General features: G+C 41.4%; 1 protein-coding gene across 1 annotated transcript; it reads right to left on the bottom strand.

Moving 5' to 3' along the window:
- Positions 1 to 306: 306 nt before the first annotated feature.
- On the bottom strand, positions 307 to 26856 carry LOC142104431 (EP-cadherin-like). Its single transcript, XM_075189088.1, has 16 exons — positions 26694 to 26856; positions 26055 to 26169; positions 8669 to 8877; positions 7955 to 8098; positions 7561 to 7710; positions 7216 to 7360; positions 6942 to 7114; positions 6728 to 6856; positions 5925 to 6110; positions 4316 to 4560; positions 3611 to 3753; positions 2772 to 2996; positions 2378 to 2593; positions 2091 to 2221; positions 1866 to 2009; positions 307 to 1477 (listed from the first exon to the last, which is right to left on the bottom strand). The coding sequence occupies exons 1-16, from the start codon at positions 26754 to 26756 to the stop codon at positions 1271 to 1273; spliced, it is 2625 nt and encodes an 874-aa protein (XP_075045189.1). The 5' UTR covers positions 26757 to 26856; the 3' UTR covers positions 307 to 1270.
- Between the last annotated feature and the right edge of the window lie 830 nt (positions 26857 to 27686).

The following is a 27686-nucleotide window of genomic DNA, read 5'->3' as shown; positions in this document are numbered from 1 at the left end:
ATTACTTATTAAATCTTTATCGATAGTGAGTGCATCATTCCCTTTGTGCTAGTATGTCACGATTGAAATCTTGATACCAGATAAAACTCTGCTTTGATCCTCAGCAGCATGCCGTGTTGCTATTCCTCATTTAATTACGAAAAAGAAAGACCTCAATACCCCCCCAAAAAAATACAAAATGTTATCCAGGGCCCTGAAGATACGTTCTAAAACCAGAACAGGTACACTTGTAGGATCAAGTAACATTGCATCATTTAACCTTTGCAGATTTCCTTGCAAGTTGTATTCATAGCAGAAACATAAAGGGCCGGTTAGTGGATAAACTTTATAAAAACAAAAGCCTTTAATAAAATGTGGGTAGTTTACATTAAATCTTTACTTAACGTTTGATACAAAAACAATTTATTCCTATAAATAGTAAATAAAACCAGAGCAAAAATATAAAAAAAAACTACTGTAAAACCTAAATTGTGAGTTAGGGCAAGAGATTTTCAGGGGGCAGAGATGCTGTAACAAAATTAGAACCATTTACTCAACTTAATCAGCCAAGCAGGTTTAGGCAAATTGGGGCATTTTGGTCTACTATCTGACTACTATCTGACACCAACATGGTTTCAGTGTAATCAAACAACCCTATCTCCCAACATACTCAACATAGAGGTTACTCTTCTTCCAGGAACCCCCCCCCCCACAAGTATACAGGAACATCTGAAAACTTGTGTAACATCCCTGCAATCCGCATATCATTCCAGTGCTGAATGGTTTGCATTATCTATGGATAATGTCGAAAAGCAATTTGACGATTGATGTGAACTAAGAAACAAAGTTGACTGTACAGCGGAGGGCGTATAAAGTCTTATTGGTGCAATGTTAAAGTCTACATTTCGACTACTGTGGTAAATCAGTTTCTAAAACAAGGCAGTCTCTCCAGAAACGAGGACTACAGGTAGAGTTTTTGCAGGACGGTGCAAAGGAAGGCACATTCCAGACCCTTCAAGAAAGCATTTTCTAGTTATGGTGGACTTCTTTGGTCAAACAATTCCAGTTCTTCTCAGGGCTTTGGCTTGGTAGCTTCATTGAAGTAGTTTGGACACTGATTGCACGATGACAGTAAGAGGGAAGTACTGGGTAACAAACCAGGAAAAGCAAAATCACATGCCGCTCAAGATAGTTTAAGGCAGACACTCCAGTCCGGAAAAACAGACACAAAATTGACCATGGTATAAGGCGATGCGGTAGAAGTTCTAGTTTGGTCAACGTTACCAGCAAACTAGTCGTCATCACCCCCATACATGTCTGCCAGCTTCCGGAAGCGAGGTCCCCAGTCGTTCAGACAGTTATAGTCCTGGTCGCCGTCAGAACTGGAGGAGTTTAGGGAACTGAGGGAAGCGGCTTCTGACCCGCTACCTTCATAATCAAACACGAGGAGAGAGTCGTACGGTGGCGCAGTCGGGTCGTTGTCAGCAGCATGGAGGTTCTAAAGGGAAAAAACAAAAAGAGATTAGAAAATAAAATGCTAAATACAGCTTTAAGAGACAATTCTGATGTTTGTGTAAAACATGCAGATTTAATGGCGAACTAAACTGACAGACAAATGAAGAGCTTTTAGGAGACATTAGGTTGGGAATGTTCCGTCAGCTTCTTTAGAGGTAATTTCTGCTTTTAATGAGGCAGAGAATCCATTAAGCAGTTTCCTGTAATAAGCGGCCATTGGCAGCTCACTAATGTCCACTCACAGGAAATAGACTCTGGCATGTTAACCCTTACAAGGAGAAGCAGACGGGCAGTATGAAGCAGTTACCTGCACACAAGGAGTGCACAACACATTTTGGCCTCCATATAATCCACTGTACACAGTAACTTACCTCTTCGATGAAGTTCCCAATCTCATCAGGGTTCGAGGGCCGGGGTCTGTACTGGGGTGCGGGCATTAATGTGGGTACCACATCATTCCTCATGACATCAGGGCGGGCATCTAGGCCACGGTGCAGCTGGCTCAGGTCATAGTCCTGGGAGAGAGGGTTTTATTTTGTTAGGGTTCGATTCACCAAATCCATTATTGGACTATTTTGTCCTTACAAATCTCTTACCTGATCTTCCTCTCCACCACCCTCTTCACCGTAATAAAATATATTATCCCTTGTGTCGTCCTCGGGGAGCAGCAGTGGTCCTTTGACTACCCTCTTCCTCTTCAGGAACAGTAACAGGAGTAGGATAAGGACTGCAGAGAACACGAGAGTCAGGGAAATGATCCAGCAACCGCTTAGTATGCTACAGACAGCTAAACACAGGTTCTAGCGCTCAAAGCACCAAGGTAGCATTCAAAAGCTGGACCAGTCTGGATTACAGAGACTTCAACATGAAGCAATCTACTCACTTAGCAAAGCCAAGATGGATCCCAAGATCACCAGGATAATCGGCAGATCGAATCCAGCAACGTTCTTCTCTTGGCAGCTGATCGCGCTGCCCTCACAGTTGCACACTGTTGCGTTCACCACCGTGAGCTGAGCCAGACCCTGGGCATCGAACAATCGAATGTAGACGTTGTAGTCACCAATCTTCAGCTCTTCCTTAGGTCGGAGTGTCATGGCACCTGATGTAGAAGATGTTGTATTGTTAATTTAAAACGCCCCTTCCCAAGCTCACACCTCCATAGGGGGCAAACAAATAGGCAAAATCTATTTTCTTCACCATATACAAAGCCTGTTCACTAGGACTCCATCTAGTCAGAGTAAAACAAACTCTGGACATTATTACACAGGTCTAGTTACCTTCTCCTTTCATCTCCGCTGCCCAGGTTAGGTCTGATCCGTGGGAGAGCTCCACTCTATAAGGGTACGTGTTCGGAGGAAGATCGGCGTCACTGATTGAGAACTCCTGGGGCTCTGGATTTTGGGTGCACATGGTGAATGCTCGAGGACTGGGGACAGGACCATTGTCATTCACGTCAAGCAGCTGCAGGACAAGGGTGCCAGTACCAGTGCCAAATGGGATCCCTGCACAAGACATGGATTGCCATGAGTATATAGCCACAGAGAACATAGACAGGATGGAGCACTAATATAATCATTTACATGAAGCAGACCCCCAAAAAATTAAATTACAACCTTGCAGCAAGTTAGTTACTTTATTTCTACAGAGTGAAGACATTGAGAATTGTACAGCAAATACTGAAGTTCAAAAACATAGGGACAATCCTTTTGTACCTTTTTTTGATATTGAGGATATTTACACAAAATAAAAGCTACTTCAGGTGTATAATTTTATTTTAAACATGCATTTTATACAATTGTGGATCATGTGTTAAGTCCCCAATTGTAAGCTTGAACAGCTTTTCACATGATTGGCTGTGGATAGGGTCTACCATGATGTGACAAACAGGGCGGGATGACGCTACATACTAGCAAAGTTTCATGGAAGAAAGCTCTGGCCCGATAGACCAGTTTGATAAAATGCAGGACAGACTTGACAGAAATATGGTAGTGTGCACAGAGCTACTTGCTGAAGGACTGAGAAAAACAGCTACTCAGAGGCCAGCAACACAGCCACCACTTCTCTAGGAGAGGATTTAGGTTACTTCGCTTTCAATAGGAAAATCAACCAGCCTTACCGTCATCAATTACCATCATGATGACTGTGTATTTGTTATTCTTGACAAATTCAGACTCTCTATCCAGGTTGCCGTTGCCTGTGACCACTCCATTGTCCTCATTCACAGAAACCCATTTAGCGGGGTCATTACCAATTTTGTACCTTGGAAAAAATAAATAAAATTAAGCTTATCTGCTTGTTTTAAACAAGATTAGTGCACAGAAATCCAGCTTCCTTCACTACATATTCATTTTATAGGTTTAAAAGTTAAATCCAATTGGTGATAAATCTTTTGATTGTCAGGTACTAAAATCTGTGCGCCACACAAATAAAATTGAATGCTTGACATACATGAACAGTACACATAACAGGAACGAGAGTACAGTGGAGCAGACTAAACCATGGCTGCAACAGAAGTTGCACGATGGTAAAGGCCAAAAAGTCAGTCGCAGGGTGGCAAATGGATCTGTAAATATCCTGTACCTGATCACTGCTTCTAAGTAAAGAAACCCTCAGGCCTACTTTAAGAGCAGGACAAATTAGAACCAGGCTTGTGACAACAGCATTTATTGAACCAGAACTGGAACGCTCCACACTTTATTCTAGGAATTCTTTATTCTCTAGGATTCTTTATTCTTTATTAGGAAGGACACCTATTGAAGGGCTTGTACAAGAGTGTACATAGCCGGCTATTTCCCCAACATCTCTGCATCTTGGGCCTTACCTGAGCTTCTGGTTTTGCTGCTTGTCAGGATCCTGAGCAACTAGGGATATGATTGTCTCCCCGCGATGAAGGTCCTCACGCACCTCCGCCACGCTGACAGTCGGTAGGAAGAAGGGAGCCTCGTTCACATCCTCCACGTTCACAGTAACCGTAGCGGTGGAGGTCATCAGAGGGACAGCAAAAGGTTCTTCATTCTCCACTGTAATCTGCAGCACAAACTGCTTTCTGGTTTCAAAGTCCAAAGGCTGTCAAGGAGGAGAGGGGGGAAACAAAGCCAGTTTAAAAATCCTTAAAGTGCATAAATATACTGAAACGTCTGTCATAGGTCCTCTAAGAGGACATTTGCATTGTAAGATTTGAAGAGGGACAGGTATTTTAATCCAGCATGAGCAGCTTCATTATTATCTCCATTTTATCAATTTTGAATCACTGTACAGGTCAGCCAGGTCTCTATAATCCTTAACTGCCCATACACAGGGCGATACGGCCCATAGACCTGACCACTGAAGCCATCAGTTTCGACCACATATATGAGTAACCAAATACAAGAGATTTTCTGGCTGAAAACAGCAGACTTCAGTGGCATTAACAAGTCCCTGTGTCACTAGCCACATATCCCAATGTATTAGTCTAGCTGCACCGTGCAAGTATGTAATCATATTTGAGATTGCTCAACGCTCAGCTAGATCACAGCACATGGCAATATTTACACCTAACAAACAAACAGGGAGCAGTTTCAGCACAACCTTTACTGGCTTCCAATGTTTGACATTGCCATGCCCCAGATGAAGTCATCTCAACCCCCCCCCCCCCCAAACCAACTGGATTACATCTCCAGCGCCTAGGATGTGCCCCACAGATGTATTTTGTACTCATTAACAGCACAGGACAAGACAAGAGGGTTCTAGGGTCAGTGCTCTTCCTTACATTAGGTACAGGGGAATTAGAGTTTTTCATAGGGTCGATGTTTAAAGCTGCACTTGCAGGTTTTGGGGGGAGAGGGGGGAGTAAGGAAGACCCACACACCATATTCAGGGTGGCATTCACTGAAGCTGGCCCATGCAATAGTGTGTCCCCTGGGTTTCGGTGGTTAATCTAAATCGGCAACCACGGGGATTACAGTGTGATTGGTTCCCCAGGACACCACCTGCCTGCAGTTATTTTAAAGTAGTTAAAGCAATATTACCACCCAAGTGGCAGAACATTTACGTTCATGCCAACTGTCATTTTCCATGATTGTTTGTCCACTAGAGGGAACAGTTCTAATGCAACTAAACTTATGTAGTCATGTAAATATGCAAGATACATCATGCAACCAGTTTGCCTGCTGGCACAAAGTTTACGGCATGTAATGTGCATGCCAGTTTCAGATGAGAAGGAGGCGGTGAAACTAGGGAGAGCACTGCAAGGTCACAGGAACTAGAGAGTCAGGTGGAAGTCAGGCGATGACTCCTCCAGAGATCAGCACAATCTATTCTTCTGTACAGAAGAAGCCGTGGGCAGAAAATGGGAGATACGATGCTGTAAACAAAATTACTGCTTTTGGCTGGATTCCTCAAAACAAGAAACTTTATAATGAAATGCGGTGTCTAAACACATCGACTCTTACCTTGGCTGTAGTTAAGATGCCGTCATTTGTATCGGGGTCTGTGACAATCTTGAAAAAGCCTCCTTCATTGCCCATCTTTATCTTGTAAACGGCGCGCCAGGCGGCAGAATTCGGCTCGTCATTGTCCGTGACAGACAACCTCTGAACTTCAATTCCTATTTCATTCTCTGGCGCCGCTGCAGTGTACTACAATAAAAACCCAAAACAAACATCCCTGATAAGTAGGCCATAGTGCTGCAGCTTTTGGTGGTAGAACAGCAGTTTAATTTGAGAATTTGCTTCAGCCTATAAGTGTCAATTTTCAATTAAATAGTTCTGCACCCAAACTTAAAAATATTTAAAATAAAATTAAATAGAGAACCAATGCCGACACATTTAACACTAAAGTATGTTTAGGTGGTGAACCATGTTTTCTATACCACCCATTGCATTTCTAAGCAGTACCCCTACGGCTCCCACATGTGCCACCATTAATGGATACGAGACATCCGTGACTAGCCAGATCCATGTTAAAAATGCAGAAGTGTATTTCCCCATATAGTGCAGGGTGGATACCAAGTTTCCCTTTGCTTTGGGAAGAGGTCAAACTGAACCCCAATAGCAGCATGCAAGCTGCTATAAGATAAAGTTAGATTCAGGGTTACTGTGCAACGGAAAACATTAAGTTGCTAAACCCCTTTAAGCACTTGCACAAGTGTCACCTCTGTTTCCCAGAGGGAACCAGTAGCCCACCACTAAGGCCATGCATCACCTGCACTATTCTAGAGCACTATGGTTCACAATCTCACACTGGTAACCCTTACCTTAACGGGATCGAACACGGGGGCATTATCATTCGAGTCTGCAATTTGGATAATTGCTGTTGCCGTTGTGGATAGACCTGTGCCTTCCATGTCTGCAGCTTGCACGGTCAGAATGTACTGTGGTATTCTCTGCGGAGAACAGATACAAAATTAGCTGGATCATATAAAGATCTGATTCAATGCATGTACTCTGAAAAGGCAAAGGACCCCCAACCTCTCTATCCAGGCCTGTTGCAATCACGCTGATCACTCCCGTCAAACTATTGATGGTAAAGAGTCCAGGCGCTGGGTCCTCTGGCTCCTGCTTTAGAATAGAGTAGCCGAGAATGGCGTTGCTTGTATCAGGGTCATCGTCGTCTGTAGCCGTTACGTTCATCACAGAAGTACCTGTGGCAGGACAGCGTTAGCAGACAGCGATAAGGCAAGGTCTAAATTTGTGCATTCTCCATAGTGCAAGATAAAGGAAGCTGGAGTTAAGCCCCTCTCACCTGGCTGAACCCCTTCTCGAACTGATCCCCTGAACACTTCCTGTGTGAACTTGGGTCTGTTATCATTCTGATCAAGGACCTTGACTATGATCTCCATAGGCTCTTCCACCGGCTCGCCACTTGCCGATACTGCATGAGATTGGAGCTGCAATGGAAACAAATCTAGTTAACATTAATGGAATTAAAATGCAAGGACCCGAATGCTGGGCAATTGAGCGCCATAAACACTGCCCATACACTGGCAGATCTAGGCTCAGTTGCCTTACTGTACTCTACCAAGAGCAGCCAGACATGTCACCAACATGTGGCATTTTCCAACAGTTCGAACATCCATAAGATACTTACAATATACATTGCATATTTCTCACGGTCCAACGGCTGGTTCACCAGCATCCAGCCAGTCTCCATCTCTATACTGAAAAATCCCACGGGAGGGGTGTCTGCGCCCTGTCCTGTTATGCTGTAGAAGATCTTTGCTTTTTTGTTGGATTTAATCTGGGAGGAAAAAAAAAAATATAAATTTAACAGACATTTGCTTTCATTTTCTCAACTAAAAGGTAAAAACAAAACCCCAACGATTGATTGGTTGTTATGGGCAACATATTTAACCATAACACCGTTTTCTTTAGAACAGTCCCCCCCCATAGTCTTAGTTTTGCCCATTTAGCATCTTCTCTAGGACTATGGGTTTACATTATTAGTTTGGGTGAGGATTAGCCCAGCCATAGCTTGGTCTTACCTGTACCAGCTGCTTAGGGAACTGGCCCCTCTGATTCTCCGGCACATTGATGGGTGGGATCACCCATTCCCTTTTCCTTCTCTTTAGGCCCTTCTGTTTCTCTGGGAAGGTCAGCAAAGGCAACTTGTTTTTCCGTGGAGCTTTCTGCAGAAGAACAAAAAAAAAAAAGAAGTGTTGGAGATGATCCACACACAGAACCCACTACGATCTTGAGTGATTGACAAAGGTTGTCGATGCCTTCAGTGTTCAGCTTCTACATTCAGGTAGTTCCTCAATCTCATGACACTAGAGATGGTCTGGACAGCAGATCAAATCACTCATTGCAACTTTAAATAACACTGGCAAAACTAAAGCTTGCTGTATGACCATTAAGTCTCTTCTTACGAATAGGTCGTCTGTTGGCCAATCTGCCCGACCTGATTTGGCTCTTCCATACGACCACTGGTCTAACTAAAGCAGCAACAATACAGATATCCCTTAATGGTTTATAGCCCAGTGCATATAAACACAAGATACACCAGTACTAGTATATAGAGGAGCAGGATGGTACTATTGGGGCCTTCAGGGAGGACTGAAGGAATCAGGCAGATCAATGACCCTGTATTTCATTTTACCAATGATCTCTGCACTATATTTTGCATTGTGTGAAGCTTTTGAAATAAATACACGAATGGGGGGACAAGGTAAGTAGTCATTGTATGCAGAAGTCAATACCTCTTTATATCTTTTGAATTTTTTGATAAGAACTGTTGTGGAAAACTTATTCCCCTGCGCATCCCACGTGGTGACAGAAAACTTGATGTCGGGCCCGTGAAGCTTCACATGTCGTTTTGATATCAGGGTGCCGTCGATGAGCACCAGGAACCGGGGGTCTCCCACATCATATTTGCCATGTTTTCGTGCCGTGCAGTCAACAAAATGTACTGGAGAGAGAATTAAAGGGAAAGGAGAAAGTGTAAATTAACCTATTCAAATTTCTCCTCACAGAAATATATGAAAGATGCCAAAACAGATTTCCTTCTATTAAATACATTTTAATTATTCTTGCCAGCCACTAACAAATTCTCTGCAAGCAAATGCTCATCATTTGTATGACCTAAGCTTATGTCACATGACCTGGGGGGGGCAGCCCCCCAAGACCTCACACCACATTACCTGGAGTACCCCATTAAATCTGAAGGCCAGAATAAAGCCCAACAGGCTCTATATTTTATATGCATATTTTAGAGATTCCTTATAATTGTTTATATAACGCCAATTGCCCAGTGCTGTATGGAGAACGTCACATCAGTCCCTGCCCCATCGGAGCTTAGTCTGAATTCCCTCGCACAGAGGGAGACACCAGGGTCAATCTTTGTCAGCAGCCATTTAACTTACTACTACTGTTTCTGGAATGTGGGAGTAAATCAGAGCACCGGGAAAAAACCCACGCAAATACTGGGAATACACAAACTCCACACATAAGGCCCTTGTCAGGAATCGAACTCATGACCCCAGCGCTGTCAGGCAGAAAAGCTAACCCCTATCCCTTTTGCAGCTGTTCATAGGCTCATAGTATTGTAAGGGTCAAACTAGTGCTTTGTTATCAGCCACAGTAGGAGCAGGCTATCAGCTATTTATATAGCGCCACTAAATCCACAGCACTGTACAGAGTACTTACATCAGTCCCTGCCCCATTGGAGCTTACAGTCCAAGTTCCCTAACACAGACAGAGACTAGGGTTAATTTAATAGCAGCCAATTAACCTGCTAGTATGTTTTTGAAGAGTGGCAGGAAACTGGAGCACCATGAGGAAACCCACGCAAACACGGGGAGAACATACAAACTCCACAGATAAGGTCATGGTCAGGAATCGTAACTCTAGTGCTTGAAGCAGACTTTGTGGCACCCATCACTACAGGCACTAGCGAAACTGTTAAACGCTGGTGAAAGCCACTAGTAAATTTTGGCTTGATCAGTATGTTAAATTGCTGAATATACAAGAAAATGCTGAAGACAACTTCACAGCCCAAATTTTCCATTTTATTTGTATGCTTCTGCAAGTTAAATGAAGCAATGCATAGGAACCAATATGGATAACGCTGCAGGACATACAGGAAATAAAGTCATCAAATAGTCACACTTGAGTAGTTGTTACTTCGTGCGACTCATGCATGATAGATGTGTACAGCATGCAGGTGTAAGTCAGAGTCTCCATAGCCTGTAACAGCAGCATGGCCTCTTTCTGTAACAAGCCTGCAACCATCTCAAGCTACTAGAACAAGGGCAAAGTTGATCAATTTAGTTGTGCAAACAGGAGTTGCCTATTGAAAGCCCCCTATGTACAACTAGTTTCAAGGACTACAGCTGTTCACACCAAAATTGATCCTGCACCTATTCTATTGCACATCATTCAACCTGTATCAAATTGGCACCACTAAAGCTAAAAGTTGAATTATATAAAATCTGCAAATAGCAATAAAGAGGCAAGTATATAAAAAGCTCAGTGAAAGTAATGCTTGTGTTGGGAAATTCATTCCGATACAGCAGACATTGTACCGATAATCCCAGCCTGAAACGGCCGATGACTGGCTCGCCCTCAGCTACAAAGCACATACAGAGTGCAAAATACAGTTCTGTTCAGACAGCTTGTACGTTAGATCAATTAAGGTCTTAAGTGCCCTCCTCTATCAAGTTATTTTAACTGTATCTATACATCTGAATATTACCAGTTTATGTAAGGCAATGTGTTTTAGGCTTAGTGGGTCAAGAGCCATAGAGTTTCATTTACCTATACCAGGCCTGACCAAACTGTTGCTCTCCAGGTGTTGTGAAACTACAAGCCCCAGCATGCTTCGCCAGTAGATAGATAGCTAATACCATGCTGGGACTTGTAGTTTCACAACACCTGGAGAGCCACAGGTTGGCCAGACCCGACCTGTACAGTCAAAATAAAGTTAAGAGTCCATAATCTGCCTTTGACTTATTTACTGCATACTAGTAGGTTAAATACACAGTTATATACCCAAAAATCTGTTTTCTGACATGTAAAAACTAAAAAAAACAAAAACACAAAACATTTTAGGAGGTTTCTTATTTTGTTTTGTGCAGTCTCACATGAGCAATAACTCATAACATTTTATGTTGCCATTTTACTGCTTCCATATCAATAAGTTATTTGAGCCAGGTGCAGCAAAGTGCACTGTTATTTGATCAGGAAGCGCCACCACCTCTATAGAACAGCAGAACATTTAGCAGCCAGATCTGGAGCATTCTGGTTTGTGTGTTTACATCATGCCAAGGACAAAAGATGTCTGCAATGATCCCAGAGGAAATTGCTGCTGCTCAGGCTGAAGAAGGTTATAAGGCCATTTCCAAACAGTGTGAAGTCACTGAAATGTAAGGCTATCCGTCCATGCCACCCGAAGCATGGGTAAAACGAATCATGAAGTTGGGCACTGATCCCAAGGAAGTAACAAATACAAAACACTATGGCTGAAAGGCCAAACCCAGCTCACCACGTGACAAATGTTGTGTCGGGACAAAGCTCTGCTTAAACACAGGACCTCAAACATCCATGAACTGAAGCAGTGTTGAAAGAGCAGAGGCCCAAAGTTCCACAGATGAAAGAATCACTTCAACTTATTGCAGCTTAAGGTGGCTCTACAACCTAGGTGCACTTTTTTCCCCAATGACTTATGTCCAAACTCTGCAATCAGAATTACACCAACAGTTAGTTAAGGAGGATGCAAAATTAATTCTACATAAAGCTTCCAGATAAATGGTTGATGCATTTTGGAATGTTTTTAGGCATAGTTCTTAAGAAAAATATGTTGCAAAACTAGTGCAGGCACGAGGAAATCACACCTGGAGGACTAAAAACGTTAACAGCAAAACAGACAGACGCTGCACTCCCTTATTCGGAAATGTATAACATTTACCAGTTCCCCATTTGTTTCTCAGACTGAAGATCCAGAGAACAGTTTATTAGCTGAAATAACAGTTGTAACCTTAACAAGTGACTTGAAAAGGTGAATTGCTGCAACCAAAGATGTACCAACAAAATTTTATGGTTCCATGTCATGCCATCATTTATTTATATAGCACCACTAATTCTGCAGCACTGTACAGAGAACTCACTCACATCAGTCCCTGCCCCTTTGGAGCTTACAGTCTAAAATCCCCAACACAGACTAGGGTTAATTTGATAGCAGCCAATTAACCTACCAGTATGTTTTTGGAGCGCGGGAGGAAACCCACACAAATACGGGGAGAACATACAAACTCCACACAGTTAAGGCCATGCCACTGTATACAGGCCCACCCATCACAGTACAAGAGTGAACTACTAAGCCATCCTAAAAAGAAGGCTTCAGTTAGGTCTGTCAGCAAAGGGTCACAATTGTTCCAGCCATGAATGTTCTTCCAAACAGTCTGCGCTTCAGAAGCAAAACCTGACTGAAAGGGTTGGACAATGGACATAAGTGTACAATAACACTGCTCTAGAGTATGCATACAATAAATCCAACAGTGTGAGGTAACATTGGGTACATTTGCTATGGATCTGTAAGCGCTATAGATAAGAGTATTTCCAGTTCTGAATTCCACATCGCTCAGTGTCACAGGACAGCCTGGACATGGCTAATTGATCAAACTGGCTCCCCAAGTAAGGAGCTGCTGAAGGACAGGAAGATTCATTTAAGATCAGCCAGTGAGATGTAACACGTCTCAATGTACCATAATGAGATCTCTGTATGGGAGGTGGGGGTCACAACAGGTAGACAATAGGAGCTTTGTATTCACAGTAAGTGAAGGTCACTGCAGATTTGCAAGAAGCAGACAAAGGACAGCGACTCCTTCACAAAACTTTTATGTTGGCCATATTTTAGAAAATGGCACTTAGAGTAAGTTCTATACTCTGAAGTCTCATCTTAATGCTGGTTATACAGTTCACTACTGATAATTATAAGACTACTATAATAGAAAACAAAACTCGTGCAGACACGAGAACATGCGTGCATCACATCCCTGGGAACTAAATCATGTTTATTCCACCCACAAGGCTGCTGCCTTCATATTAAAGGATCATACAGGGCCATTGTTTTCACACTTTGTACAGCTCAACAGGTTAAATGCAAGTAACACACCCTCCAAAACTACAATGAGTAAAGGCTTTCTGCCATAGGACATAACGAGTATGGATTGGTTTTTAAAAACATACCATAAGACAGCCCTGACCAAACCATGGTTCTCTAGGTGCTATAAAACTAGAAGTCCCAGCATGCTTTGCCAGTAGATAACTAGCAGATAGGGACTTGTAGTTTCACAACACCTGGGGAGCCACAGGGTTTTATTGTCTGGGCACAATTGGGAGAGTGGCAAATACATAACAAGCTCCCATCACAATAAGTTTGAGACCATACAAGATCTGGACAGAGACTATTCCTAGCTCATCATTCTCGTGATAAGGGAATGCTGTGAAAGGGCATAGACTCTTACCCCAAGGCTAGGACTTTGAAGTGTGCACACAGTTTGCATGGATGAGCCAGAGATTTATTGGAGAGAATTCTGAAGCTGGATGAGCCTTGGGTGCCATCAACACGCACTTTAACTCTTTCCGCAGTTAAAGGCTCAAAACAAGAAATACAAGCTGCCTTAGATCAGAGCAGCTAATAAATCAAGAATACTTTGTGCAGCCACTTCAGAAGTGCATTAGAAGACAATTGATAACTGTTGTGATTGCAGGGAAGATCCCCCCACATACTTCCTGTTCAAGTCTAGAGATAAACACCACACTCAGCATCCATTCAAACAGCTCATAATAAACCAGCACATTCTACTGCATAGCAATGCCAATACATCAAAGTTATACAGAACTAAGGGTACATTCACAACTGTATTTGTGTGTATCAATATTAGCTCATGTATTTTAGTTTTTGATGCCCAAAAATGTCCACTAAGCCCAATGTAAAGACGCCTTGTATAACAAAAACAAACATTAATACACAAGATTCCGAAGCTTCTGTGCTGTAGCCCTCTGGCTCTGTTAAGGAGACCTATGCAAAAGCTGCCGAAACGTAGCAACACTGGGTGTAAATAGTCCTTTAAGTGGACGAGACTTGGCATTCTCCAGCAATGCAATAGTTGATGTTTGATCTATATTCAGATTACTAGAGAAGAGCTGCTGATCATTTTCCTGTGGGCAAACATGTGACAAAAACAGGGCACAATGAAACCTCTATCTGGTGCCTGGCTGACAAGCCCCAGGACTGGGATGGTCACCAAAGAATCTAGCACCCAGTTGTAGCAAGAATCCAATCTCAAGTCTTCCAATGGCTGCATGCATTAGGATTACAGCAAGAACAAGTACTGAAGGAGTTTTTAAACTTAGCGGAAGAATACAAACTTTAATGAGGCACAGAAAGATGTTCCCCATAAAGAGATGTTCTGCTGATTACACTGGGTAAAGAAGCAGAATGCAACAGCTTATACTATTTAAATGTGTTACATTAATTTATTGAAATTGGACACTAAAGCTTGCTTAAAAGTAAAGATGTTAATACAGATTAACTCATAAGGACATGTCAAAACTGGTGTAAGGTAAAAAGAAATCTCTTCCTATGAGAATTTTTTTGCAATGTTTTAGAAATGTGTTGGCACAAGAACAGAGAGATAGTTTCCTGCTCAGTGCTTCCTAAGCCAGTGAGCACTGGTCTGAAACCCAATTAAAAACACCAGGCACAGAGTGTTGCAGAAGAACCTATTGGACCTCTATAAAAGCGCACTTATGTGGCTCACATTACATGGGACATACAGCTATATCTGATCAATATAGGCCTGTCTGCAGTATCCGAAGAGAGTTTGCATAACCAAATTGCTTCACTAAACATATTACTGTAATAGAATTAAGGGCTACAATGCTACAACACAAGTCCTGTTTGCTCCACTAAAGACCAGTTCAAGCATCAAAGTAATTCAGTGTCAACGACATCCTGCTCAACCCCCCCAGAAAGGAGACTATGCAGTAAAACAAATTGCACCTCATTTCTTTTCAGCCCAGGCTGTTGATCTGGCCATTTACATCACACATTGGAAACGGGAGAACACGTCCACCTATTTACATTGTGCTGATGGGTTGGTTTCATCAGATTAAGTACAGGCTGAAAAACAGCAGCAGCTGGGGATACCTAAAGGACAATAAACACCTACAGGATGTATACCAAGGAGAACACTTCACAAACACCTATGTTAGTACTAGTTGTATGGCCCACACAGCATTAGGCAGACAACAATTACTGTATTGGACAGGAAATATGCGCTTCAACCGGTGAAGCAACGATTGTATCAGGATTACAGCAAATTTAGACTATACAGAGAAGAGGGGATAAATCTGAGACAGTGTGTTTTAATTATACAAGATTAAAAGTTAGCTGTTTATGTCTTGGGTTTGCCATGCTCACCATTTAAAAGCCATGACCCCTTCACATCATCCCCTAATCACCCCCACCAGGGGTGTGTCCAGTGCTTATGAACCCTGACCCACCTCCAGCCATCTCCAAAACACCGTTCCAGTGCCGTCTCCGTTCACCACCGCTGTCCGTGGTGAACTGGGCATACCTCTAAAGTTTCTCAAGGCAGGTTGTCCACAGGTCTGAGAGCAGGAAAGCCCTTTAAATCATGACTGTCCCCCAATTGCCCCAATTTTGGTGACGGTATGGCTTAAGACCCCAGCAGGAATTAGTGAAAGCTGCAAGAACAGATAGTGACAGCATTAGTCCAGAATGGTGGTACAACAGCAATGCTGTTAGGGAAAAGGGATTGTTTGGAAGGGGGGGGGGGGGGGTTCTGCAGGCAGTCACTTCTATAAGTTGTGCAAGTACCAGCAGCACACAGACGCTGAAAGGAGTGTTACATGGCTCCCAGGCACCTTACAGCCTAACTACACCTTTGCTCAGGGCAGTCAGTCACATGCAATATTCTCAAAGGAACAGTGTAAGTCAAGGCCACACAATTCTTCCTGCAAAACTTCATTTAGGTACTTCAATATCAGTAGCAACAGAAACTGAAGCAAATACAAGTCTCCAGGTACATACAAAACAGAATAGTACCATCAGCTCAGAGAAGGATTCTGCAGCTTTTTGCTGTTCATCTACAGATCCCAGGAAGCTCTGAAGATGAACTGATCACCTGCTGGAAATAAGGTCATTACCAACCAAAGTTGTGTGACACCTGTAAGATTAAGGTGACCTCAACATATGAATCTCCTGCCTCAATTGTTACATTTCCCTCAACAGTTTCCAGAAGATTAGATCAATAAATGCATTATGTTGAACATAATTGTTTTATAAGACGACTATTTTAAGTTACAGTATAGTTTATGACCTTCTGTCCCCAATTTCCATCAGCCCCATGTTAACGGAGCCAAGAATAGATCCTTCCGACTCTTCCCACATCAATGGCGAGAACATACTTGATGCTTGTTATAAAGCCTGTCCCTATTTGGTTTTCAGTCACTTCAAGACTGACCTATCATTTAATGCACCAAATATTTGTTCAAGTAGTATGTTTGGTTTATCTATATGCATTTCTATAGCTTTAAAAAGGTTTTTAATTCACTTTAGTCCCTGCACCAGCAAAGCTTACAATCTAAAATCAGCCATACAAGACATATCACCCTACTATTTTTTGTACTGTAGGAAACTGAAGTGATTATATTATCATTTAGACTCATTGTAAGGTGTGTGTACTTTGACTTAACCAATATATAAGATATCAGAAGAGTAGGATGGCTCAACACCATTCAATCTTTTGTAATTAGATATCCAGAGTTGTTATCATGTAGACTGGAGAATACTATCTATATATATATCTATATCTCTATATATCTATATCTCTATATATCTATATATCTATATATCTATATATCTATATATCTATATATCTATATATCTATATATCTATATATCTATATATCTATATATGTGTAAATAAATAAAGTAGACAAACATTTCTTGCAACTGCAGGTCATATTGATTTGACCCCTCCATAGTACTGCAGGTTAAATTAAACAACATCTTCATACCATATAGTCCATGAATAAGGAGTATATAGGTACAGGATTGTAGTGTATCCAGCTTTTATTATCAAGATCATTTTTTATGAGTACACTTTTTAATCTATATTTCGCTTTTTAAATAAACTTTAAGGTTATATTTTAACAAAAGGATGGTCCGAACATATGTTCAGTAAAATAACAGATTATAGAGGATTTTGTGCACCTAAATAAAGAAACTTCTGTTCTTCTCCCTACCTATGATATTGTTTTGTTTCTAGGTAGCACCCCAGTCAAATAGATATATATGATATATAACTGAGTAGTATATACTACTCATGAACATTCTCTTACTAAACTGGGCTAGAATCCTATAGTTGGTGCAGTAGAGCAACCCCCTGTTACACAAGGAAACTGAAGTACCCAGAGGAAACCCAGGGAGAACATACAACCTTCACAGATGGTGCCCTTATCAGAACAGCCACAGTGCTGTGAGGCAGCAATGCTAACCACAGTGGAACAAAAGTTGACAACCCAGAAAGGAGTTTAAACCTTTTCACGGTTAAATATTTAGTCCTCGTGGGAAAGAGGGCAGGCTGCAGTGTCACAGCACTCCGGGCATTGATTAGCACCAACTATTGCCATAGGCCATTAAACATGAGCCATCATTAACAGTACTACAGTCTCTCCCCTGTGATATCACCAAGCTGCTTGTGGCCTGGTTACATCAGCCAGCGCTTGTATCCTACAACAAGCCAACAGATTCAGCAGACGAACTAGTCTTTTTAATAACTCGCATTATTTACTGTCCTCTCAACAATCTTCCTGCGCCTAAACAACGTGTCAAGATGGTGTAGTGAGGACATTTGCCTTCTCCAATCAAGATCTGAACAGTGAAGCATGCAAAACTTGTATCTGTGCGAAGCTGTGAAGGATGGGGCAAAGCGTACCAGACACGGAATGTGACTGCTGCCATAAGAGGGCATTGTCCAGAATGGGCAGAAGCAGAAATTTTAAACAAAGTCCATTTTTGTGACAAACTGGAGATAAAAGGGGTGACATGTTTGAAGAATGTGTAGTTTACCACTACTTTCTGCTTCCAACATTTTTTTGGGAGAACACACTAATATGAAGTCAAGGGACAGGATTTTAACCGCAAGGGGATCGGTGCAAAGTAACCGAGCCTCATAGATGTTGGGGTACCCTGCGAGTTCCACTCTCTCCGAACGTGTGCTGCACAGTCTCCTCCTCACATGATACCATGGCTCCTGTCACCCACAGCCCCTTCCTCTCAGACACAAGTGGACAGATCACAAGGTATTGGCACACTTGTCTGTGGCTCTGCTTGGTCTGATGACCTGTGTGTGACTAGGGTTCAGACATCCAATACTATGCAATCTTCATCTGAGGTTTGTAAAGGCATCCACACCTTACAAAGAAGTGCCTTTTACAGACAATATGCAAGCAAGCCCACGGAAAATAAATGCAGCTGTTTATGGTGGATAGAAGCTTCTGTTAAATGTTCATAAACCATAGGCTTAAGAGCTTTTTAACCTCTGCATTGGTTTCCTTGACAGCCATTGGATTATTTGGAGATGTCAGTCTTTCATGCAAGCGATACAGTTACGGGAAATGAGCATCTATTTCTGAGTCAACCCATCCCCCAGTCACAAGCTACAACCTACACCCAAACAGCAAGATAATATGCAGTGGATACTGGTTAATGGTCATACTTGTAATTAGATCCCGCATTTGTTTTCTAGAATCCTAGTATTTATGCTTGGGACAGGTGCTCCTGAACACCCTACCCCAATCATATGCAGCAGAAGAAACTTCAGAGCAGTCAGAGACCACATGACATGCACCCCAGGGCTCGAAACGCAAGAACAAAAAAAAAAATCTGCTTTGTATCTGAAACAAATGTCATGGAGGAAGAAAAAACCCACATTAAAAAACTTTTGAGGATGTCTTGGCATTTAACTTTCTAAAATCTGAACGCAACGCTTTTGCTCAATCTTTCAAATCTTCTGGTTTCCAAATCAAGCCTAAAGATCTATGTACAAACACACAGGAGATGAAAGTCTAGACTGATATGTTACCAAAAAAACCACTGGCCAGATATATTATCTTGTTCCATTAAATACAGGACAAGAGAGTTCTTGTTAGATAAAAATAAAAATCACATGCCATGTACAACATAAGCTGCATTAAATATGCTTCAAATGCAAAATGTGGATCTGAAAGGAGAAGTTTTCCGTGGGGTACTAACAGCACATGGTAAAGTTTGCCAGATAACTATAAATAGCTGATAACTAGGGTGCCTGAATAACTGCTGAAAAGCTTATCTAAATGAGCACCAGCCTGGCAGGACAAGAACGCCAGCCCTGCCTGCAGGAGAATGGAATGTGTCTGGTTATGCAACAATGCATTTTTCAGGTCACTAATTAAAAAGAGGAAAAAATGCAAGAAAAACCTAATAGTCTAAAAAAAAAACACCCACCAACAAACCGCCCAGAAACCCCAATACCAGGAGAGTCACCACATCAAGAACACGACACCTCCCCTCAAATCACATTTTCATCTGACATGAAGCCCAAAAACCTATTACTAGTCTGATAAATGGGAGTGGCTTAAGTGTCATGATGAGAAATGAGACTTTGAACACTCGTATTTCACAAGTACTCATGCCCATGTTTTTTCCTACTCTCTTTTAAAGTACAACAGTCACCTAACCATGTTACCCCCCTCATAAAACCAATGGATGTGCAATTCTGCAAAATACATTTTTAATATATGCAGATTTACAATACATGGCAAATTAAAAATAAAAAATAGGGTACAACAGCAGCTTTCTGCTACTGAAATTAGATTACATGATCATCTGATAACATTTCCTCTAACACTCATTAGGCATGTCAAGGTTAATACACAGTTCTCGTTACATCAATTCCCTGGGTTCCACAGATTAGACCATCTCTGGAGAAAAGTTCTCAACAATAAAAAAATAGGGATCATGTAGACAGACACCATTGTGCAGTGAATGATCAAGTTCACCGACATCCAATGCACATGGAGACAGTTGGCACTAAATGGTAACTGCCACATATGCAAAGTACACAAATAAGGAAATGTTTCTGCTTCCTGCAATTCAGAGTGGTGAGAAAACACACAGACTACATTGTAGCCTATAGTGCAACACTGCAGTTCAACCAACGGAGCGGGCGCTGTAGATTTGCTAGCCACATGTAATCTACAGATGGGCTGCAAAGCAAGATGGGGCATTAAAGCCAGTAGTTGCAGTGTATGGCTTGGCATGATCTGGCTGGCATATGGGGGGGGGGGTCAGTTGAACAAGCACCTGACGTAGTTAGGAGCATCCTTTTGCTGGTCAGCTTATGACCCGATTTTCTATCTTGTCTAATCATTTAGACACTCTTGGATCAGTTTGATTGGATGAACTTCTGAAGGCAGAGTTTGTACTCCGCCAACATATGCATATAGGAAATATGGCTAAACACATCCCAGTGGATTGAACATCCCGAGATAATAACTAAACCAAAAACCTATACAGTTCCTTTTAAAGCAAAGGGGGTCTAAATTGTTAAGAAATGAGATAAGTGGCTGGTACTGACAGATTAGTGATGTCAGCCATCTGGCTGTCTCAGAGAGTGAGGGAGTGAGTTAGGGGATTTAGACTAAGCGCCAAAGCGGCAGGGACTGATGCGAGTTCTCTGTACAGCGCTGCGGAATTAGTGGCGCTATATAAATATAACGATGTGTCAGCAGGGGTAAAATTTACACCTTTAACTGAAGAGATAAACCCCCACACAACCAAACATACGTAATACGATAACACTAGGATTCAAGTAAAACCAAACACCACTCTTCTCCCGAAGAAACAGCCAACAGGCACTCTGACCCTGTCACAGCATTATTCAAATATAATGTATTTCAATTGGATAACATTTTGTGCTCAAGCGATTAGAGCATTTGCCTGGCATCCTTTCCGCTTTACTCGGGAATTAATCACTATTTAGAGCAGTTAGACATGGAGTCACAAGCACCCGACCTCACCCATAAAGAACACATTTGGGAATAAACTTTAAATGACCTACAAATAACTTGTTCAGGTCTGTAACAGATCTAGTGAGATGTAGGAGACATCTGCACATGTTCAGGTACTTCTCAGAATTTAATATATGATGGCATCATATATATATATAATAAAAAAATAAAAAAAAAGGCTTCTCCGCTAGTCTTACTGAGCCATTCAGAGCCTGAAATGGCTTCTAGGATTAGTTTTAGAGGTTTTACATATATATTTGACGAATACAAGTAACATTTAAAAGTGGGATAGGCTAATTTCTATGTCCACTTTTAGTGAAAGTTTTTAAGAAGCCCCTTTTACTGAATGAACAAGGGTTTACAGGGCCCTATTCTGACCTTGCAGCAATAGGCCAAAAGATATTTTGCTGGGACTTTAACAGATTATTTCAGGATCAAGATATGGTTGTGCATGCAGCCTACTACTCACCAATCAGCCTGTTAAATACAATCTTAGGCCCCAATCATGTAGATGAAAGGTTCCCAAAGGAGACACCATAATTCAGATAAAGGGTACACTGGTTAGAAGTTATGCTAGGTACACACTGAAGAATTTTCCGACCAATGAGTTCTCAAACGATTGAGCCTAGGACTGAAACTGATCAGTGTGATGATTCCTGCGTACACACGATTTACTTTGAGATCTGTACTCTTCATCTGGTCCTCAGAATGACCGCACAGTCTTCATTCTTGTCACACTGATTAAAACCATCTTGTTATAGCTATCCACATGTACCAACGAATTTTGTTTGTTTCTGTGACACTGAAACAAAACATTCAGTCTCAGAACGAACAAATAAATTATTCCTTTTACAGCACACTACATTTATTCACCAGGACAGTCATCACTAGCATCAGCTGAAAAGAAATCTATGACAGAACTCTATGTAGATCGTATACACACTACATCAGTCAATGATTGCTCGGAAAATATTAAACAGTAGGACCGACCAAATGAAACAATCTGCACTTTGGGACAACTTTAGATCGTCGTGTCACTATATATACTCACGATATCTGACCAAACGGTCGGACGATTGGAGGTTTTTCAAGCAAACATCGGACCAGTGTGTACCTAGCCTTAGGCTGGTTACACTACAGAAAATCCCCCCCCCCCCCGATGCAATGTTGTTAACGATCTTACAAGCAACTGTAAGTCCTGATCAGCAGCAGATTCATGTGTACACACTATACGTTTTACTAAATTTACCTTCAGATCTGTGCTCTTCATCAGTCATAACCATCGGCTGAAGAGATTGTGAATAAAAGGAGATCTGCCTACGCTGCTTGTCATGAGTGCACACTACAGAATTTCCCTGACCTTGTTCATGAAGGTTTTTAACCTATTTATAAAATCAAGTGATGCAATGAGCTTTGGTACAATAACACGACCGTAGGAGCGTACACGCTAATGCAATATCAGATCCAACAGTCATTTATCAAGCGATTGGCAGATTAGTCTGGTGAAAAACCTGTAGTGTGTACCCAGCCTTAGCAAACCTCATTGTGAAAAGACAGAAAAAGTATAATTTATCTTGAAATCCCTTTAACAGGATAGACACTATACAAGCTGAAAGCCTGTGCAAAGCATTTGTAAACCCTCTTTCCATTAGTACTATAGATCCATTAGTAGAGCATGACCCTTCATGTACCGCTTGTCTTATGCCTTAATGTACATAATTACCAGCACATCATAAGACTAGACTACTGCAAGCACAAAGCTTAAGTTATTATAGCACACAGTAACAGATTAAAATTGATTGTCATGCAAGGTTATTTTTATAAAGACAACCCTTAATGCCCTACCAAGATGTTCCATTTCATATGGGTGTGGTTTCATTAACTACCTTTTAATGACAGGCCAATTGCCACATTATCAAGGACCAGCTCTCAAACCCACTTATACCATCCACACTGAAAGCAGACACCACCACCATATGTAGTAAACTGGTTAGCGTTACTTATTGCCATGACACATTGTTTTAAGGAGAGAAGCATTTCCTTGACTAGAATAATTAGTGTCCTGTAGAAAGCAAGTTGCAGTTTTATTGCCTGTCAACACTAAGCTTACTTTAGGTGAGGGGAGGAGTGGGGTTACCTTTCGTAATGAGACCCCCACCCCCGATGATTGTTTATGGCTAACAAATACCAACTGTCAAAACACATTTGGCTTACCAGTGTAACATTAATCAGCAGAAGCAAGAACAAACGTCATACATGCATCAGTGTAAAGTAGAAAAACAGATACACTCAGTCTGCGGAACCATCTATACCAGCATGTCCACAACAGCTGGAGAGCCATAAGTCACCTAGAGCTGGTTAGACCAGCTTAATTCTTAGCATTTCTTTAGTGTGTCCTAATTCGGATATCTATATCCAACTTACAAAGAGTGGTGCAGGTATCAATAGGATCGTTACTCCAATTAAATAGATCAGATTGATGGATTTGGCCGGGTTATTGGAAAGATTGCCCTCTGCATTGTTAGAATAGTGTGTGTGGTTGACAATCAACTTATCAGGGTTCACCTAGCAACGCACATTGGAGTGTGGACCCTCAGTCTGCACTCCCCCTGAAACGCATGAACTAACGAGGATGTGGGGTGCTCAAACCAGTATTCAATACAGAACTTTGAGGGAGGGGCATATATGAACAGGTGAGACCAGTGATGGGAGGAGCAACAGGTCGCTAGTATTGCGCAACATGGGATAAAGATAAACCGCACCTCAAAGCCCCCATTAATGAATAGAGCTGCAGACAAAGCATAGTAGAGAGGATGCAAGGCTGGATGCTTGGGGAACGTGCAGATTAAAGCCAGATTCTACATATGCATATAATATCTGATCTCACTATAGATAACAATTTCCGTCATTAGTGACAAATATTTACAAAAAGCGTGTACTTTCAGGTCATTAAACCAGCTCAGGGTTTGCGCAGAACACTTAAGACAGAAAACTGTAGTCCAAAGCAGGAATACACAACCACAATATTTCATTAACCCCCTAGCTCTGCAGTTAGGCAGCAGGCTTTTTAATAACAGAAAGGCAGGAGTTTTTCTTTTACCATGGCCAGTGGTTTCAAGTTCATAAACTGAGTGTACATAATACAGATTACAGAAACAATCTAAGATGCGGCCTATACGGACAAGAGGTGTATTACATTGCACTTCATGTGCACCTGGAACAAAATATACAATTACCCCTTTGTTAGAGCATATAGAAGAGTCAAGTACTAGAGACAAAAATGTGAAGGAGTTTCACTTAAGCTTCAGTTACACTCAGAAGCACAAGAGCCTGTACAAACACAAAGGATGGCTCAGAGACCAGGGTATTGGCTACCAGACACTATTCACACCAGGAGATCCTGTACCCATGGATAGGGGGGAGGGAACTAGCAGGACTTATCAGAAGTGGGGACAATGGAAGGATTCCTGGAACTATCCAAACTGGGATTATTAACATTTCAAAGAGCATGCTTATTCAGATGGATTTACAGTTCAGCCCTGGCTATTAACATGATACATGATTATGGTCACTTGGGTGAGTGACAAAAGGGGTCACTTTAGTGCATTTTTTTTTTTTTAAATAACCAGAAAGCCCACATTTCAAAGTAACACTGATGCAATTTTGCCACCATATTTGGCAGTAACATGCAATACAATGTTAGTGTGTAGACTGAAAACAAACTTTTAAAAGCACTATTATATGCAAAACGCTGCCAGTTCCAATCAGTTGTATTACATTCTTCAACAATGATAAGAGGGCCTCTGCAAACACTCCCAAGGACAGCTCAAGTGCCACCCCACACAAAGTGAGAAACTGGGGGAGGGGAGAACTTATCTAAATCAAATTTACACAGAGATCTACAACCCCCACAGAGCAAAATGTCACAACCTGGAAGAAACTTTACAGCACTGAGATAAAGTATCACACTGGGGAATTAGACACAACAGAAACTAGGTGACAAGACATCTGTTTAGGAGAGAGAGGAAAAAAAAACCCTCACAGGTAACAGAAGCTGTGGAATGTGAGACTGGGGGTGGGGCGGGATCCATGCAGGTTGAGGTCCATTATTCACAACCAAGAGGAAAAAAATGCATTGTGGGAGATTGGAGTGTGTTATTTTTAAAAATACACAATGCCATAAACTACAAGGGAAGGGGAAAAAAATACACCTTTTGCTCACAGCAGCCCAGACACTAGAGTGTGATTATACACAGGACAACGTAAAAACATCATAACAGGCACATACCAAGTACAACAACTTATTTACCTTGTACACTGACTACACTACAAATCTCTGAAGCACTCACATTTGTTAAATTAGTCGAAGAACAGAATTAAAATTGAGAATGACAAATACAGGTCCATGTATTAAAGATTACAAACTGTACCAGACAGGATGCATATAAAAAAAAATATGGTCATGTAATTTCTTCCTTGGGCTTCAACCACACATCATGTATAGAAGCTATTAAAATACATACAATCATTTTATAATGGGATCTCTACAAGCACTATATGCAGACAGCAAGGTGGGGCTGTAATTCAAACTCGCTGTACCATGAAGGACATCACACAAGTAACAGATTCCAGGTTAACAGTCATTAAAGGCAGAGGACTACTAGCCGAGTCCATTTTAAAGCCTGTAACCCATCTAAATATCCAATAATTCAACAGGAGTCTTCAACACTTTGTACAGCAACAGGCTGCCAACTACTCTGGTACAACAAGAGTTAATACATTGCAACATCCGATAAAACAGAGCCGATGAGACTATTATCATAAAAGCTGCCAGGTAGATTTGTGAATTAACCAGCAGAAGCCAAGGCTTGGATAAACATTAACCCATTAGGAGCAGTACAAGTCCATAGGAAGCTAGGAGGACATTTTATCTCTTTAAAAAAAAGCAGTGTGTACTGAAACAAACAATTGGCTTTTCTAATTTATTGCACACAATGAGAATACCTTTCCCAAGCTTTTTGTCTTTCTTTATCTCCCTTCGGTCTACAGCAATGATATATTCGTTGGAGGAAAAACCAGGGCGACATCCTGATGGAGTCTCACTGAACGAGGGCACCACCTAAAAAGAGAATTGTGGAGTCAAAGGGGACAAGAGACAAAATAGAATATATGGGTATTTGAGTACATCAGTACATAACTCCACAATTACTATTGGATTTATACTGGTTGCCTTTGCTTAATTATGTTAAGGTGTTATACTTTATTGCTGACAAATCAAAATAATTATAAAAAAAGAGAACGCATGTAACCCAAACACGAAGGACTTTTTTTAAATAAAGAGTAGCATTGCACTTTATATTTTTAACAAAATAAGATTTAGTGCAATATAATTTAAAGGCTGATCACTCCTATATATTGTATGGGACAAGAGGGCCAAGTTTGTGATTAAAAGGGTAACTGCACTACACATGGGGTAGACAGAGTCAAAACGTGCACAACCGAACAAAGTTACGGCCGAGTGCAGCAAACTTACTGCATCTGGCGATGGAAAAAAAAACAAGTAATGAATTAACTAAGCAGATTCCCCGATAATAAACAGAAGTCATCAGCTTTAAACGCATCCTACAAAATATAATCTCTTACCTGTAATATGCACAGCAAACTACACAAGCACAACGTCGGCAGTGTAAACCTGGTGCCCCCCATGTGGGTGTTAGAGCCGGGCCCAAAGAACCAGCAATGAACCCTGCAGAGTCTGTAGCACCGTCCGCTCCGCTCACTGAGACCTTTAACTCTGCACTGAGCGCAGGTGAGACCGGCCGAGCGTGACGTAGGCAGGTACCTCTCCTGATTGGCTGGGCCGCCTGTCTCTCATCCCGTCCAGCATGCTCCCGCCCATGGGTGTGAGGGTCACGTGACGGCCTAGCACATCAGGATACCACGTCCATGTTGTGTGTCAGATGTTACAGGGTTAGTCACTGGCTCTTAATCACTTCTTGGTTGTCTTTACTAATTATTTGTATAAATTTATTTTTGTTTGAATGCTTCATTGTTGTGGGTGGCTATTGTTTTGTAATCAAAAAGGGGATTTATGAAATAATTTTATTTTTTATTTTAAATGCTTGCATTTGTATTTCATTACATGTTTTTTATTTATTTTTTTGATATTTTATTTACTTCAATTTATGATGGTTTTTTTTTCCCAGATCATAGTTATTAACATTTAAATACAATTTCCATTTTTGTGCTCCATGAGTAGTTTTGGAAGAGCTGTCTTAACCTGTGGGACATGGCTCTATTTATAAATTCAGGGGATATGTTTACTAAACTGTGGGTTTGAAAAAGTGGAGATGTCTCTTATAGCAACCAATCAGACCCTAGTTATTATTTATTTAGTACATTCTACAAAATGACAGCTAGAATCTGATTGGTTGCTATAGGCAACATCTCCACTTTTCAGACCCACAGTTTAGTATGTATGTATATATATATATATATATATATATATATATATATATATATATATATATATATATACATACATACATACATACATACACCCCTCAGAGTCTAGTGATGTACTGTTGGATAAAATGAGGTTTGCAACACCCCCCAATTCATTGGATTAGTGGACTA

Source organism: Mixophyes fleayi, chromosome 10, assembly GCF_038048845.1.
Source record: "Mixophyes fleayi isolate aMixFle1 chromosome 10, aMixFle1.hap1, whole genome shotgun sequence".
In the NCBI taxonomy this organism is placed as follows: domain Eukaryota; kingdom Metazoa; phylum Chordata; class Amphibia; order Anura; family Limnodynastidae; genus Mixophyes; species Mixophyes fleayi.
The sequence above is the reverse complement of the archived record's forward strand: the minus strand, read 5'-3'. Positions and strand labels throughout refer to the sequence as shown.

Coding starts and splice junctions, on each gene's coding strand:
- LOC142104431 (XM_075189088.1), bottom strand. CDS start 26,756: ATGGGGGGCACCAGGTTTACACTGCCGACGTTGTGCTTGTGTAGTTTG. Junction 6,111..6,727: donor CCGTGTTCGATCCCGTTAAG/GTAAGGGTTACC, acceptor TTTTTATTGTAG/TACACTGCAGCGGCGCCAGA. Junction 3,754..4,315: donor CAGCAAAACCAGAAGCTCAG/GTAAGGCCCAAG, acceptor ATTTTTTCCAAG/GTACAAAATTGGTAATGACC.